Source organism: Apus apus, chromosome 18 (genome assembly GCF_020740795.1).
Source record: "Apus apus isolate bApuApu2 chromosome 18, bApuApu2.pri.cur, whole genome shotgun sequence".
Classification (NCBI taxonomy): domain Eukaryota; kingdom Metazoa; phylum Chordata; class Aves; order Apodiformes; family Apodidae; genus Apus; species Apus apus.
This window is the reverse complement of record NC_067299.1, coordinates 1,745,721-1,758,174: the sequence shown is the minus strand read 5'-3', so window position 1 is coordinate 1,758,174 and position 12,454 is coordinate 1,745,721. Positions and strand designations below refer to the sequence as shown.

Genomic DNA, 12,454 nt, shown 5'->3' with positions numbered 1-12,454 from the left:
CTCAGTGCAATCTGCTCTCTTGGTGTTTCCATGGCATCAGCAAAACAGAGGGATTGTCTCCTCGCAGCAGTGTCAGGCTGCAAGAGCAGTTCCAAGATGTGTTCAGCTCTTTAGAAATGTAATCTATGGATCAGGAGAGGAAGGGGAGGCAGCTCCCTTGGATCCCTTGTTCTTCTTGCAGTTATTTGCTTGACCATGATTTGTTTAGAGAGCTCACTCTGCCTGCAGCTGCACTCAGGAGCATTCAGCAAGGGAAGAGAGTTGAGTCAGTCCTGCAAGAGTTGTGGTCAGAGCCTAAATACTCCTGGGAGCAGAACAGAAGAGGGGGATGTGGGGAAAATCATTCAGCTAGGTAGTAGAGCCTTGAAGTTGCAGTGTGGCATTGTGTCCTTGAAAGTCCCGCTTCCTGTGCAGATTAGGGTGACCTGGAGCTATCATAAAACTTAGAGGTGGAAAAAGCAGTCAGCTTGTGGCTGCTTATCTTCTGAAAACCCCCAGGAGATGGGGGAGAAGCCAAGGAATTTAGTAGCTCTGTGAATGGCTGTGTAATCACATTGTAGGAAGGCAGGAGTGAGCAGACCTCTTGGTCTACTGGGATTTGGCTGTGTCTCTTAAATTGCCACCATGCTTTCCACTCTGGTAATACTTGGAGCCCTTGGGTAGAACCAGGGTGGGCTGGAAAACTCAGCCATGTGAGGTGCTTGCTCCGGGTGGCTGTGAGGGAAAGACGTGTAGAAAGTGGATGTAAAGGGCTGTGCCCATGTGTGCACCCTTTGTCTGTTTGCTCTGCCTACTTCTGCCATATTGACTTCTGTTGGTATTTGCTAGGTATTGTTCCCTTACTTTTTTCCTCAGGAAAGAATGGGGTTTTTTTAAGATGATAGATAAATTGGAAAGACAATTACTGTTTTGGAAAGACAGTAGCTTCTACTTCTCTTTTCTTCCTGACCTTAGAAATTTCATTCCCTGCTTCAAGTTGGCTTCTGCCCTTGCTGTTTAGAGCCCAAGATTAAGTGTTCAGAATAGCATGAAGAGGCAAAACATGACAGCATGGCTTGCTTCTTGCCCTCTATTAAAAAATAACCAGAAGAGCAAATGAGCTCCAGGAGTGTTTGTAGAGGGTGATGCCACCTGTCTCTCTGGTCTACAGCAGTTGCTATAATGAGATGGGATGTGGGGCCACTTCAGGACTTGCCTTTGTGGAGGTAATGGGGACATGAATGAGGTTGGAGTTGGAAGTTCCTCTTGGTTTCCTTGCCAGCAACTGGAGCCAGGAAAGTCTCATCAGGTGCCATCCCTGAGGACAGCAAGGCAGCCCTGCTGGGGTTTGCTACAACAGTATGGGAGAGAGAGGCTTGTTGGAAACTTCTCTCTACTCCCAAGTTGATTTTGGTATAAATCCTGGCTGTACTGCTTTGGCTAGATCTAGAAATGCATTAGGAGGGACAAACTAAAATTCTTCTTGGTTGTTTTGCTTACACTGCTGTAACTTGTGAGCACTCAGTGCTGAGATGGGCACTTTCAGGATTACATCTTTGGTTCAGAGCTGTGGGGACACCATGACTCACCAGCTCTTGTGTGTGGTCCTTCAGTTCCACCACGTGGGCTGCAAAGGGGAAGAGGAACAAGCATCTTAGGGTGGGGGAACTGTTTAGTAACAGGAGGGGACAATTTCTTTTAAGTCTGCTGGCATCAGCTTTCTCTCAGAAAGCCATGCAGACACTTCTCCCATCTCTAACACAAGGGGAATTTTCATCAATTTGAGTTTTTAATGACCGCTCTCAGATGCGGTGGGTTTTGCTGCTCATCTCCCCTCCCCTGCCTCCAAACTTGTCCCCTCAGCACGGAATGGGCTGGCTCTCACAAAATGGGCTAGTCCTCACCTTCACAGCCTGGCTTGTCCTTGCTGGAGCTCCCCAGCTGGAGAAGATGTAGCTGCAGCTCCCAGCTAGGCAGGCAAGGGTGGCTGTGCAGAATATATTGCCAGAATAAACCTCACTGGCACTAAGCAGTTGCTGGGTCCTGCTTCTGGAGCCCTGCCTGCTCAGAGAGCTAGTGCAGGATCTGAATGGTTGAAGCAGGTGTGCCCAGCATGTCTACTCTAATGTCATGCCTCTGGGAGGCTTAAATGGTCTAGTGGGGGCTCCCTCAGCCCTGCTCATTAGCCCATGAGTAGGTGGGGTCTGGGCTCTTAATGAGAGAGGTGATGGGGGGAAGGAACAGTTTGGTTTGTCTTTTTTTTCTGTTCCTGCTGTGATACCACTTGTGCTGACAACTTCCTTGAAAACCTCTTGATTTTTTGTTGTTTTTCCCCCTGCAGTGGCTCTCTACACTTCCATTTTTGGGGTACTGCAGCTGCTGTGCTTGCTGACAGCACCTGTGATCGGGTACATCATGGACTGGCGGATGAAGGAGTGCGACGATGGCGCGGAGGAGGCGGAGAGCGGCGCTGAGCGGTGCGTGCTGGGGACACGGGGGACACAGCCCTGCAGCAGGGGACACAGCCCTGCAGCAGGGCCCCCCTGCTCTGCACTTGGTGAGCAAAGGCTGCAGAGAGTGTGGGCTCCTCAGTGTAGGAAAGAGAGCCTGAAGGAATACTTGCTATATCGTAGCAGGGCAGGCTTAGATGCCCCTTCCAGCCTAAGCAGTAACAGCACTGACAGAATCACTCAGATATTCCTCAGTTTCCACTGGTGGAGATGCCACCACCTCCTCAGGCCAAACTGGTTTAGATGGAGTTCATATGATATGTGGAGGATCTTGCTGTGAGTTCCAGCAGCTGCTGAAAGCACTGTCTGTAATACAGGTTTTTCTGTCCTTCCAGAAGTGACAAGAAAAAGAAAAAGCGGGATCGTCAGATCCAGAAAATCACCAATGCCACCAATGCCTTTGCATTCACAAATGTTCTGCTGGTTGGATTTGGAGTCACCTGTCTTATCCCTAACCTCCCATTGCAGGTGAGTAGGTGAGATGGGTAGGTATGCTGGAGGGGCTGGCAGCCTGGCTCCTGGCACAGTGACAGGCAGGACAGTGCCAGGAGGCCCTGCAAGCCAGCAGAACCAGGTAGTGGCAGGAGGGCTTCCTGGCACTGCTGGGAGACCTCTCCACTGCCTTGGGAAATGCAGTCTTAGGGCTGAAACAAATAGTCCCATGCAGTTTGCCTCTCTTGAGAGAACCTAAAGAAGCAGCTCCAGTTGAAATGTCAGAGTTGATCCACGATTTACTCACATTTAAAAGTTCTGCAGCTGAGCTGTGTAACAACAGCTGCTTCCCTACTGAGACCCTCAGCAGGGACTGTGCATTTAACCTGGGCTTGATTCAAGCTGCTGATGGTCAGAAAATTTGCTGTACTGATCTATACAGCAGGTTATTTCTGCATCAAATACTGTATTTATTTTGTGGCACCACCTGTTTTCAGCAGAGGAGTTTAGTGATTTTATGCTACACTTCAGCTGTGCTGACGTAGGCAAACAGACATAGTTTGCAGACAATATGCAAGTATGAGCAATAACTTGTGGAAAATTAACCAAGTGGACCCACGAGCACAATGAAGAAGCTTTGTCACCTTGGCCTCAGGTTGCTGGGGTGATCTGCAGTGCCATCTGCTAGTAGATGTGGTTCCCCTTGGGGCACTATGTGTTAGCCTTGGCAGTCAGGAGAAGCAATGCTTTTGGATGGTGCTGATTTGCCAGGGTTTGGTTCTGGGTTCCTTACTAGAAAGGAGAGGAGCTTTTTTAGGAATGGATTGTATGTTGGGGTCTGGCATACCTAGGTGGCATCTAGGGGGTGACATTTTTCTGCTTCTCTTCCCAGATTCTTTCCTTCATTTTGCACACAATTGTGAGAGGATTCATCCACTCAGCTGTGGGAGGCCTCTATGCAGCTGTGTAAGTCTCTGCTTACCTATAATATATGGCCAGGTTAATTAGTATGGGATGATAAGCTGTCCAGGTGAGAAGGAGATCAGGAAGTGAAGTCCTTGTGGTCAGAGGGGAGAAATTACACCCTCTGTTTCCACTGGATTCAACAACAGTAGCTGGACTGAAGCCCTAGCAGATGCTTTCCTTGTTTAGGAACAGCTAACCCCTTTGGCACAGCTACTGCAGTGAGCCAGGCACAGCTGTAGATGGGCCTCAGGTGAGACCAGGCTATGGACACCATGGTTACATAGTAAAAACTCAAGGCTTTTTTTATCTTCTAATGAGTAGCCATGTGCATGTGTCTGGGTAAACCATTAACATAATTGAATACATTGCTACTGGGCTGCTCTGAAATTACATTGGTAAAGCATTGCTTAAGATACCATTAGTGATGCCTACTCCCTTTCCCAGAACAGATCATCCATCCTGTTTCCAACTTATCAAAATTATCAATAGCTGAATCTAATACTCTTCCTTAAGTAATGCTTTTGGTTTTGAAAGCAGATCTGCCCCTCTGTCCTGAGCTGTTGGGCAGAGGGACAGAAAAAGCTGTCATTTTTCACAGAATCACAGAATTCTTTGAGGTGGGAAGGGACCTCTTGAGACCACCTAGTCCAACCCTCATGCTCAAGCAGGGACAGTTAGAGCAGGTTGTCCAGTACTGCATCCAGTTGGGTTTTGACTATCTCCATGGATGGAGTCTCCACAATTCCAGATGTCTTCTTTCAAAGGTTTTGGTCCCTGTGTCTGGGGAATCCAGACTAGAAAACCCGTGTAAGATTCTGCTTCAAAAATGCATAAACTTTTGGTTCCCTGGCAGCTAGAAGCAAAAGATTTGTCCCAGGCAAGGTAGATGCCTCTTGCTGTGCATATCAGTTTGCTCATAAAAAAAAATCCTGCTTGACCATTGCAATTCTCTGGGACTTCCTAGAGGTATTTTTGCTTTGTGACTTCTTTGAATATTTGAAGGCTTTGACCCACTTCTTTCTTTCCAAGCTTAGTTTAGCATAATCACTGTTTAACCTCTGCTCAGTCATGGAAAGATGCTAGACCTTTCCTGAATTTGTTTTTCCAGTAGTAATATCCTGATATTCAGGACTTCTCTATCAACAGTATTTAGTTTGACATAGGATCAGACTTGTCCTCTAAAAAGGAAGGCACATGCTAACCTGTTGTGCAGGTTTCACTCACTTCTAAAGGGAACAAATTGTTATGACCGGATGAAAATGATTGCTCAGCTGCAAATGCTGTCATCTGGAGCAAGAGGCCCTGCTTTTAACTTGTAAATATCAACACTCTTCTCCCTTTGCAATAGGAACAGTAGTTGTATAACCACTTCCACCTGCCTACAGTGCAGCTGCAAAACAAAGCAAGTGCTGGATCTGGTACTTCCTAAGTTGGAGAGCTCAGGATGAGAACAGCCTGGGGAGGAAGGCTCCAGCCTTGGCACCAGCTGTGTTCTGCCCTGGACAGCACTGTGCACACCACTGGGTTTAGCTACAGCCTCTATAAAAAGGGGTAGTTATACCTAAGTTTAGGAGAGAGAAGTTCCTTGTGTTAAGCCTTCTTGGAACTCAGCTCTGGGTGAGCTGACTGGGAATGTAACCTGAGCTGGTTAACGTGAACAGTCAAGGTGACATATAATAATGCCACTGCTTTCTCTGTTGACAGATACCCCTCCACTCAGTTTGGCAGCTTGACAGGGTTGCAGTCGTTGATCAGTGCCCTCTTTGCCCTCCTGCAGCAGCCTCTCTTCATGGCATTGACAGGACCTTTGGAAGGAGACCCTCTCTGGGCAAGTCCTTAATGTGAAGGCTTGGTGGTTAAGATGATTTTTGGCTTGTTTCTTTGAAAACAAAAACTCCTGTGCATGGACCAAGGTTAAAAGCAGCTGGAATTCTACATATTCCTCAGTCTGCTTTACCTTGGTGCTGTCCAGGAGACCCTTCCCTGTGTGGGTAAGGATTCCCTGGCAGGGAAAGCTGTTAACCCTTGTGCTGGTGTGTGGGAAGGGAGGAGAGGAAAAGGCTACAGGAGTGTTTGCTGCTAACAGTTTGAGTCAAAATCTGTCAGGTAAAAGTGAATAAATGTGTGTGGACCTCAAAATGCAGTAGAAATACCCTGTTCCCCTGGGAACTATCAGCTCTGATTACCAGTAAATTTTGGGTTGCCAATGCTACTGTCTGAAATGCCAAGTGGCTCTGGAGGGTAGGGTTGATGTGGTGTCTGGATGACTGTCTGGGCAGCTCAATAACATCATGGCATGGGTTGTCCTGGGGAGAGTCCTGGTCTCTAGGCTACATGTTGCTCTTCAGTCAGCAAACTTGGTGTAAAAGACCTGCAGTTTCAACAGCCCTTCCTGTTCTGTGGAGCAAGTCTCCTGCAGCCATGGTCCAGAGAGACAAACTCTTGCAGCATTTAGCTTGTACACGTGGAGCTCTGGGCCCAGGAGTGTAAATATCAAGACATGGAGGTTGCTGCCAGCACACCCTGAGCAGGGCGTCTCCTGGTGTGCCCACACTGGGTGACATGGGCTGGGCTCTGACACTTCAGCTTACGTGACTGGGGTGTCTTCCATGCCTGCCTAATTTGTTTTGTCTCTCCTCCTGCAGGTGAACGTTGGCTTGCTTGGTGTGAGCTTCCTGGGTTTCTGCCTTCCAATCTACCTGGTCTGCTACAGACGCAGGCTAGAGAGGGAAAAAAACCAGAAGATGGAGGATGCCAAACTTTTCCTCAAAATTAATGGCACTCCCAATGAGGAAGCCTTTGTTTAAACTGGTGCTTCAAGTAGAACCTCCCCTGTACAGGTTCCTACCACATCCATGGGTTCTACCTGTGGTGTAAGCCAGGCTTTTTCTCTCCTGGCTCTGCCAGTCTTTGCTCCTCACTGGAGTGAGGGCTGGACATCATGACCGAGCTTTCCTCAGATGGATGGCAGGAGGAGACTTCCCACTCCTCACTCCAGAACACGGGACACTTTTCCTTTTTATAAAGGCCACACAGATATTTTGTCTTAAAAGCTCCCCTGATCACACTCTACAGTGGCAGAATCTCTGCTCAGAAAATTGGGGAGAGAAGGAATAGAGGGATGGGGGAAGAGGGAAGAAAGCCCATAATTGGAGTTTTCAAACCTAACACACTGAAGTCTGTTTTCTCCCCCTCTTCCCCCAGCCTTGGCTGACATTGGCTGGGATGCAAGCTGCACTCTCCTCCCTCCCTGAGGCTCCATAATGGTCTTTCTGCTTGACATGCAGGTGGACCCAGTGATTTTAACTGTCTCTCCAGACCTACCCCAGCCTGTTTCTGAGGCAGGGAAGGTGATTTTATTCCTATGTGTATGAGCACAGCTTCAGTGTATTGCTAAATGTTGGCTGCTAGCACTGACAGCTCTCAATCCTTTTACTGCAAATGACACAGACTGTGAGCAATGGATCTGCCTTCCACACTGAAATCAAGAGCCCAGTGGACTGCTTGGTCCTAGACTAAGCCTTCAGAGGCCTGGAATTCTTCACAGCCTGCAAACCACATTTGTGTTTTAAACTGTCTGCAGTCCTGGAACCTTTGAGATAGGAATTGGATCTTGTTTACCAATGAAGTGCTTTGAGACTTGTTGCCTTTTGCCTCTTCTTCCCTCTGACATGACCCTGGGAGGGGAGCAGCAGTGTGTATTTAGTAAAGTGGAGAAGGTTCTTGAAGCTGAACTCTGGGGCTCCAAACACCTTGGTGTTCACATGGCATGAGCTGACTTGCTGTTGAAAAGAATCAAGAGTGCAGAACACTCCTTTGTGTCTGGTAACTGGATCCTGTGGACATGCAGCAGGGTGATGTTATTCTTCCTCTAGCAGTAGCTTCTTTACCTTGTTCTGGTGATTGCCCCCAGGCTGCTGAGCACCAGGTGACTGTGACTGACCAAAAAGCTGCCAGTTTGGCTGCATTAAGAGCCTTCTATGATGTCAATGCTCTGTCTGGACAGAGCATGTGGTGATTGATTGTATGGTGAGGCTGACTTAGAGCAATACGTGTGTGCAAAGGTGCCCCAGGCCTGTTGACCATGGAGGGAATGAATACAAAGGGAATTCTTCACCTGCTTATTTTTAAAGTGATTTTTCCAAAGTTTTGTCCAAAGTTGACCTTCCTGCCCTTCACCTGCTTGTTGAGGTTGGTGGCTCAGGCTCTCTAGCCTTGTGGCTAGTGGTAGCCATTGCCCCAGGTGGACCTGCTGGGAGCTGGGCTGCAGTGGTGAGGAGGGTCAGCAGTGGTGAGGAGGGTCAGCAGTGGTGAGGAGGGTCAGCAGTGGTGAGGAGGGTCAGCAGTGGTGAGGAGGGTCAGCAGTGGTGAGGAGGGTCAGCACTGGTGGATGTGCAGGAGCATCCATCTGGGGCTGGGCTGGTGGCTGCAGGAGGTTGGGGGCAGAAATCAAAGGTAGGAAGATGCAGTGGTGGTTCTGTCTGCACTGCCAGCTCCTGCAAAGCCTGGCAGAGGTCAGGTCAGTCAACTTCCTTGGTCAGAAAAGTACAAGACTCTCTCCTGTTAGGTCTCAGCTGGAGATTAAAAACCACAGCGCAGTCAGACCTTTCTGTGAGAAATGACCTGGAAAGTGGGTGTTAACTCCCTTGCTGGAGCATGTGGCTGTCACCTTCCCTGAGCAGCACGGGGTGCCCCGGGCAGGACAGCCCTGCATCCCTCCTGGCCGCGGCAGCTCGGTGGGACAGCAGCGCCATCTCGAGTCGCTGCCTCCTGCTCCACTCTGCGGTACCTTCTAGTCTTGTTTCAAAAATGACACTTGAGAGTATTTTACACATTTGTGGATTTTTTTAATGTCTTGCCTTTATTAAATGTGTTTATTCCAAGACAGCCTTCTCACCTGCTGTCAACACTTGACTCTTCTAGAAGTCCTTGGCTTGTGTTGGTGTCTAGCTTTTGATTTAGTGACCTTCCCAGCTTTTATTTCTTTTGTGTTGAGCAATAAGAAAGGGGGTGGAGTTTTGATTAATTTTCTTGTTCACCTGGCCTTGTCTGAAGTACACCCTGGAAACCCACCAGCAGTAGTACTGCTTGCCTATATTTCCAGAGGGCTTTCTGCACATTTCTGCATTTCACATCACTATAATGACTCCTGAATCCTTTGAGAATATTCCTACTCTTGCTTGGAGATATTTGTGACATAATATTGATGGACTAAGGGTTTTTTTATTTCTTTTAGTAAAAGCTCAGGCAGGTTGTGTCTGAGTCAGTCCTCAGATTCACACTATCTTAAAATAGAGACAGCTGTTGGAAGGTGTCAGTGTGCTAACTCAGCATTGCTTCCCCCTCAGTTTCAGAACACTGAGCCAGATAGCTTCCACTCTGATGTCACTGGAATTCTTGATCTAAATGTCTTTGCAAAGTGACTGAACACAGAGTAGTCCATGTTCACGAAGTAGCAGTGGAGATGCTGCTGCCCTTGGAGTATGTGCAGCTCAGTTAAACAAAACACCCTTTTATTCCTGCCATCTACCTCTGTCCTGCAGTTCCCCCCTCCTGCCCTTTATTAGGAATATAAGTTTCACCTGGTAAAGTGGTGGATCTATGTGCACACTGTCTCTGCTGATGTGCCCTGGTGTTCAGAAGCTGCTGGTCAGCTGTGAGGAAGAGACTTCATGCCTTTGGGTCACAGTTTCAGGCTCTGTTTGCAGCTCGAGGGTTAAGTTAGGTTAGGTGTGCCTTTGGCTTGCAATCCCCAGGGGTGGTGGGGAGACAATGAAGTTTTGGGTTTTTGGGGTAAACAGGAGTGCTTTCTCATGCAGCACCATGTCAGCTTGTGGGAAACAGAGGTATAACTTTTTTTTTTTTAAAGGAGCTGGTTAAACAATGGTCTGATGCATCCACTAACTCAGGGAGAATTTAAGTTGCTGTAAATAAGGAAGTTATGCCAAGGAAAGATTGCTTTTCTACAACTGGTCAAAGATGGAGAAATTACATGCTGGGCTGGGTGAAAGACTGATCTTGTGGGGTTTAATTTACTCTGACTGTTGTGAACCAAACTCATTTAAAAATTTGTCTCTACTTTATCAATCAGAAAACTGTCCCTGCATGCAAGATGTGCAAGTACTGTACTGAGTGTGGCAGAACTGCTTAAAGGCTGCAGCTCCTGGGGGAGGGAGTTCTGGCTTCAGCCTCTGGAGATGTTGTCTTGCACAGTGCAGAAACACACACTGTTGGGATGGTCCTGCTCTGTGTGATTGTCTGTGGGCAGCTTGCTTCATTCTTTGATGCTTGTGGAAATGTAGTTGTAGATTGTTTACATTTAGAGTGGAAAAACAGCATCACTGCTTTGTAGCCAAGTGATGCAGGACCAAGCAATCTCCTGATGCACCCTCCTGTGTGCAGGAGCCACCCTGTGGAAAAATAAATGGGCTACCAAAGAGCAAAGTCACGTCTGTGTAAATAATGCATTTGCCTGTAGGGCTCAAATACAGGTCAGTGTGTTTCACTGCTTTCAGAATTCCTGAATGCTACAATTCGTAGAGTTGTTGTGGTTTTTTATGCCCAGTGTACCTCCATACCCTCCTCCATGTAAGGAGGACAAGGAGGTTGGTCATGGGAAGGACCTCATCTCCTCCTTAGAAGCTTCATCCCCAACAGAATGAAGCAGAAACCTGAGCTGAGAGGCCTTGCTGCTTGTGGGAGAGCTCAGAGCCAGGGGTGTTGCTGTGTGAAGGTGGTTGCACCTTCTGTAGAGCAGTGCTTCCAGACCTTCATGTGTTTGATATGCATCTACGTTTAAAAAAACAACCCAAAACCATAAAAAATTAAATTATCAGAGTGGAGAGGGATTACAGCTTTTTCCTCCACTAATATGTCAGCACCTAAACCCTATGGACACATTTTCATAGCACTAATGCCAAGATGCTATCAAGTAACAAAATCTGTGCTGCTTCGCTGAACAGGACACCTATAACTTTATTCAGTCACAGTGACTGGATCCTTGAGATAAAACTGGAGACGTGTCTGCAAAACAAAGAGCAAATCTTGCTGAGACTCCGATTTAACTGCAGTGCTGCCACAGCCAGTGAAATGTTTTAACTCCCACAACAAAGCCTGGACTCTTCGTGCTCTGTCTACAAAGGAAAATTGTAGGATAATGAGATTTTAATGAAGACATGTTTTAAATGGGGAGATTTCCTTCTTGCTAGGCTCATGAATTTGGAAAATAGGCCACAAAATGTAAAGCAGATAATGTAGGGTAAAAAGAGTGAAATCTTTAAACTGCAGACTTTGTTAATTTTTTTCTTTGAGTCTTTGCATATGCAGAGCATTTGGTATTCCCTGCATCCCAGTTTAGAAGTGCAAAGTACTCATAATGGAAACCAGAATCACAGGAGGATTTGTGATGGGAAGCCACTTCTGATTTATATTTCCCAACGTTATCTTCTTTGGAACAACAGTAACAATGCTGTGCTTTGTGGTTGCATTCTTACATGTTAATGATGAACCCTACAGGTCCTTGTTTTTCTACCTGTGCTGCCCAGCCTGTCTCTGTGTAATCTGTTTTATCAAGTGTCCTGTGGTCCATGTTGTCATCCTTCCTACTGCTGCTTGTCACTTCCTCGTGCCTGACCCTCTGTCACTTGCTTCCTTAGTCCTGGGACAATCCCTTTTTTTTTCAGAAAAGTCCCCTCTTCCTCACCTGACAGCATTAGCCTCCCCCACTGCCTCCTGTCCACAGAATTTTTTGTGGTGTTTGTCAAAGTTGAATTGTAAGCTCCTTGGGGCAGGCCTGTGTCATCTCCTCTGTGTGTGTAAGGTGATGTGCATTCTTGCAGTACTATCTAAAAATAAACGTGGTATGGAGTTAATAATTAGTTTTCATTCTGAGGCTGAATATAATGAAGATTTTGCTTGGTTCCTAACACAAATACATGGACGTGGACGCTTTGCCCAGTGTGCTGTCCATGCTGAATGTTTCCTTGACTTCCTGATCGAGCTGAGGAGCTTGCAGCCGGCTGTGTCTATGGGAGGAAAAAACACTAATTTTTAAAGAAAAAACAACCCAAAACCCCCAAGAAACTGTAAAAAAAAAATAGCTTGATAGAGATCGAGCTCAGTTCCAGGGGCTGAACTGGTGTCCGAAGGTGGAAGGTCCCGTGGGCTGAGCGGGGCAGGCCCCGGGAAAGCCGCGTTGGTCACTCGGGCCGGAATCGGGCTCCGTCTTTGGCGTTTCGTTTTTCCCAGCAAATAAAGACAACCCTTTCTCCAGTGACAAAGCGGCAAAACTAGTGCTCTGGGCTGGTTTTTTTTTATTGAGCACAGGGTACTTTAAAGGGGTTTGCGTGGGGTTTTTCTCTTTGCAGCTGTCTCCTAACCGACGGCTGAGGTTATCCCTAACGCCCCGGGGGCTGGGAAGGGGCTGCAGGGGCCGAAGGAAGCGCTGTCAGTCGTTCCCGGCCGTCAAGGTGGAGCGGAGACACTTCGCCCTCACGGAGCCCGGGCCAGAGCGGGTTCAGTCCCGGCCGTGCCCCGCGCAGGGCGGGACCCGCCGGTGCCGGGGAGGG

At 47.7% G+C, this 12,454-nt stretch overlaps 1 protein-coding gene across 2 annotated transcripts in view; it reads left to right on the top strand.

Annotated features, from left to right (window-relative positions):
* Window positions 1-11,761, top strand: part of SLC43A2 (solute carrier family 43 member 2) — a 32,132-nt gene extending 20,371 nt beyond the window's left edge. For both annotated transcript variants that reach the window (XM_051635565.1, XM_051635564.1), the window contains exons 10-14: window positions 2,321-2,456; window positions 2,825-2,957; window positions 3,814-3,887; window positions 5,592-5,715; window positions 6,533-11,761. In XM_051635565.1, the coding sequence (XP_051491525.1) occupies window positions 2,321-2,456; window positions 2,825-2,957; window positions 3,814-3,887; window positions 5,592-5,715; window positions 6,533-6,694 (629 nt within the window). In that variant the 3' untranslated portion in view covers window positions 6,695-11,761. The remainder of the gene's footprint in view (window positions 1-2,320; window positions 2,457-2,824; window positions 2,958-3,813; window positions 3,888-5,591; window positions 5,716-6,532) is intronic.
* The last annotated feature ends 693 nt before the right edge of the window (window positions 11,762-12,454 follow it).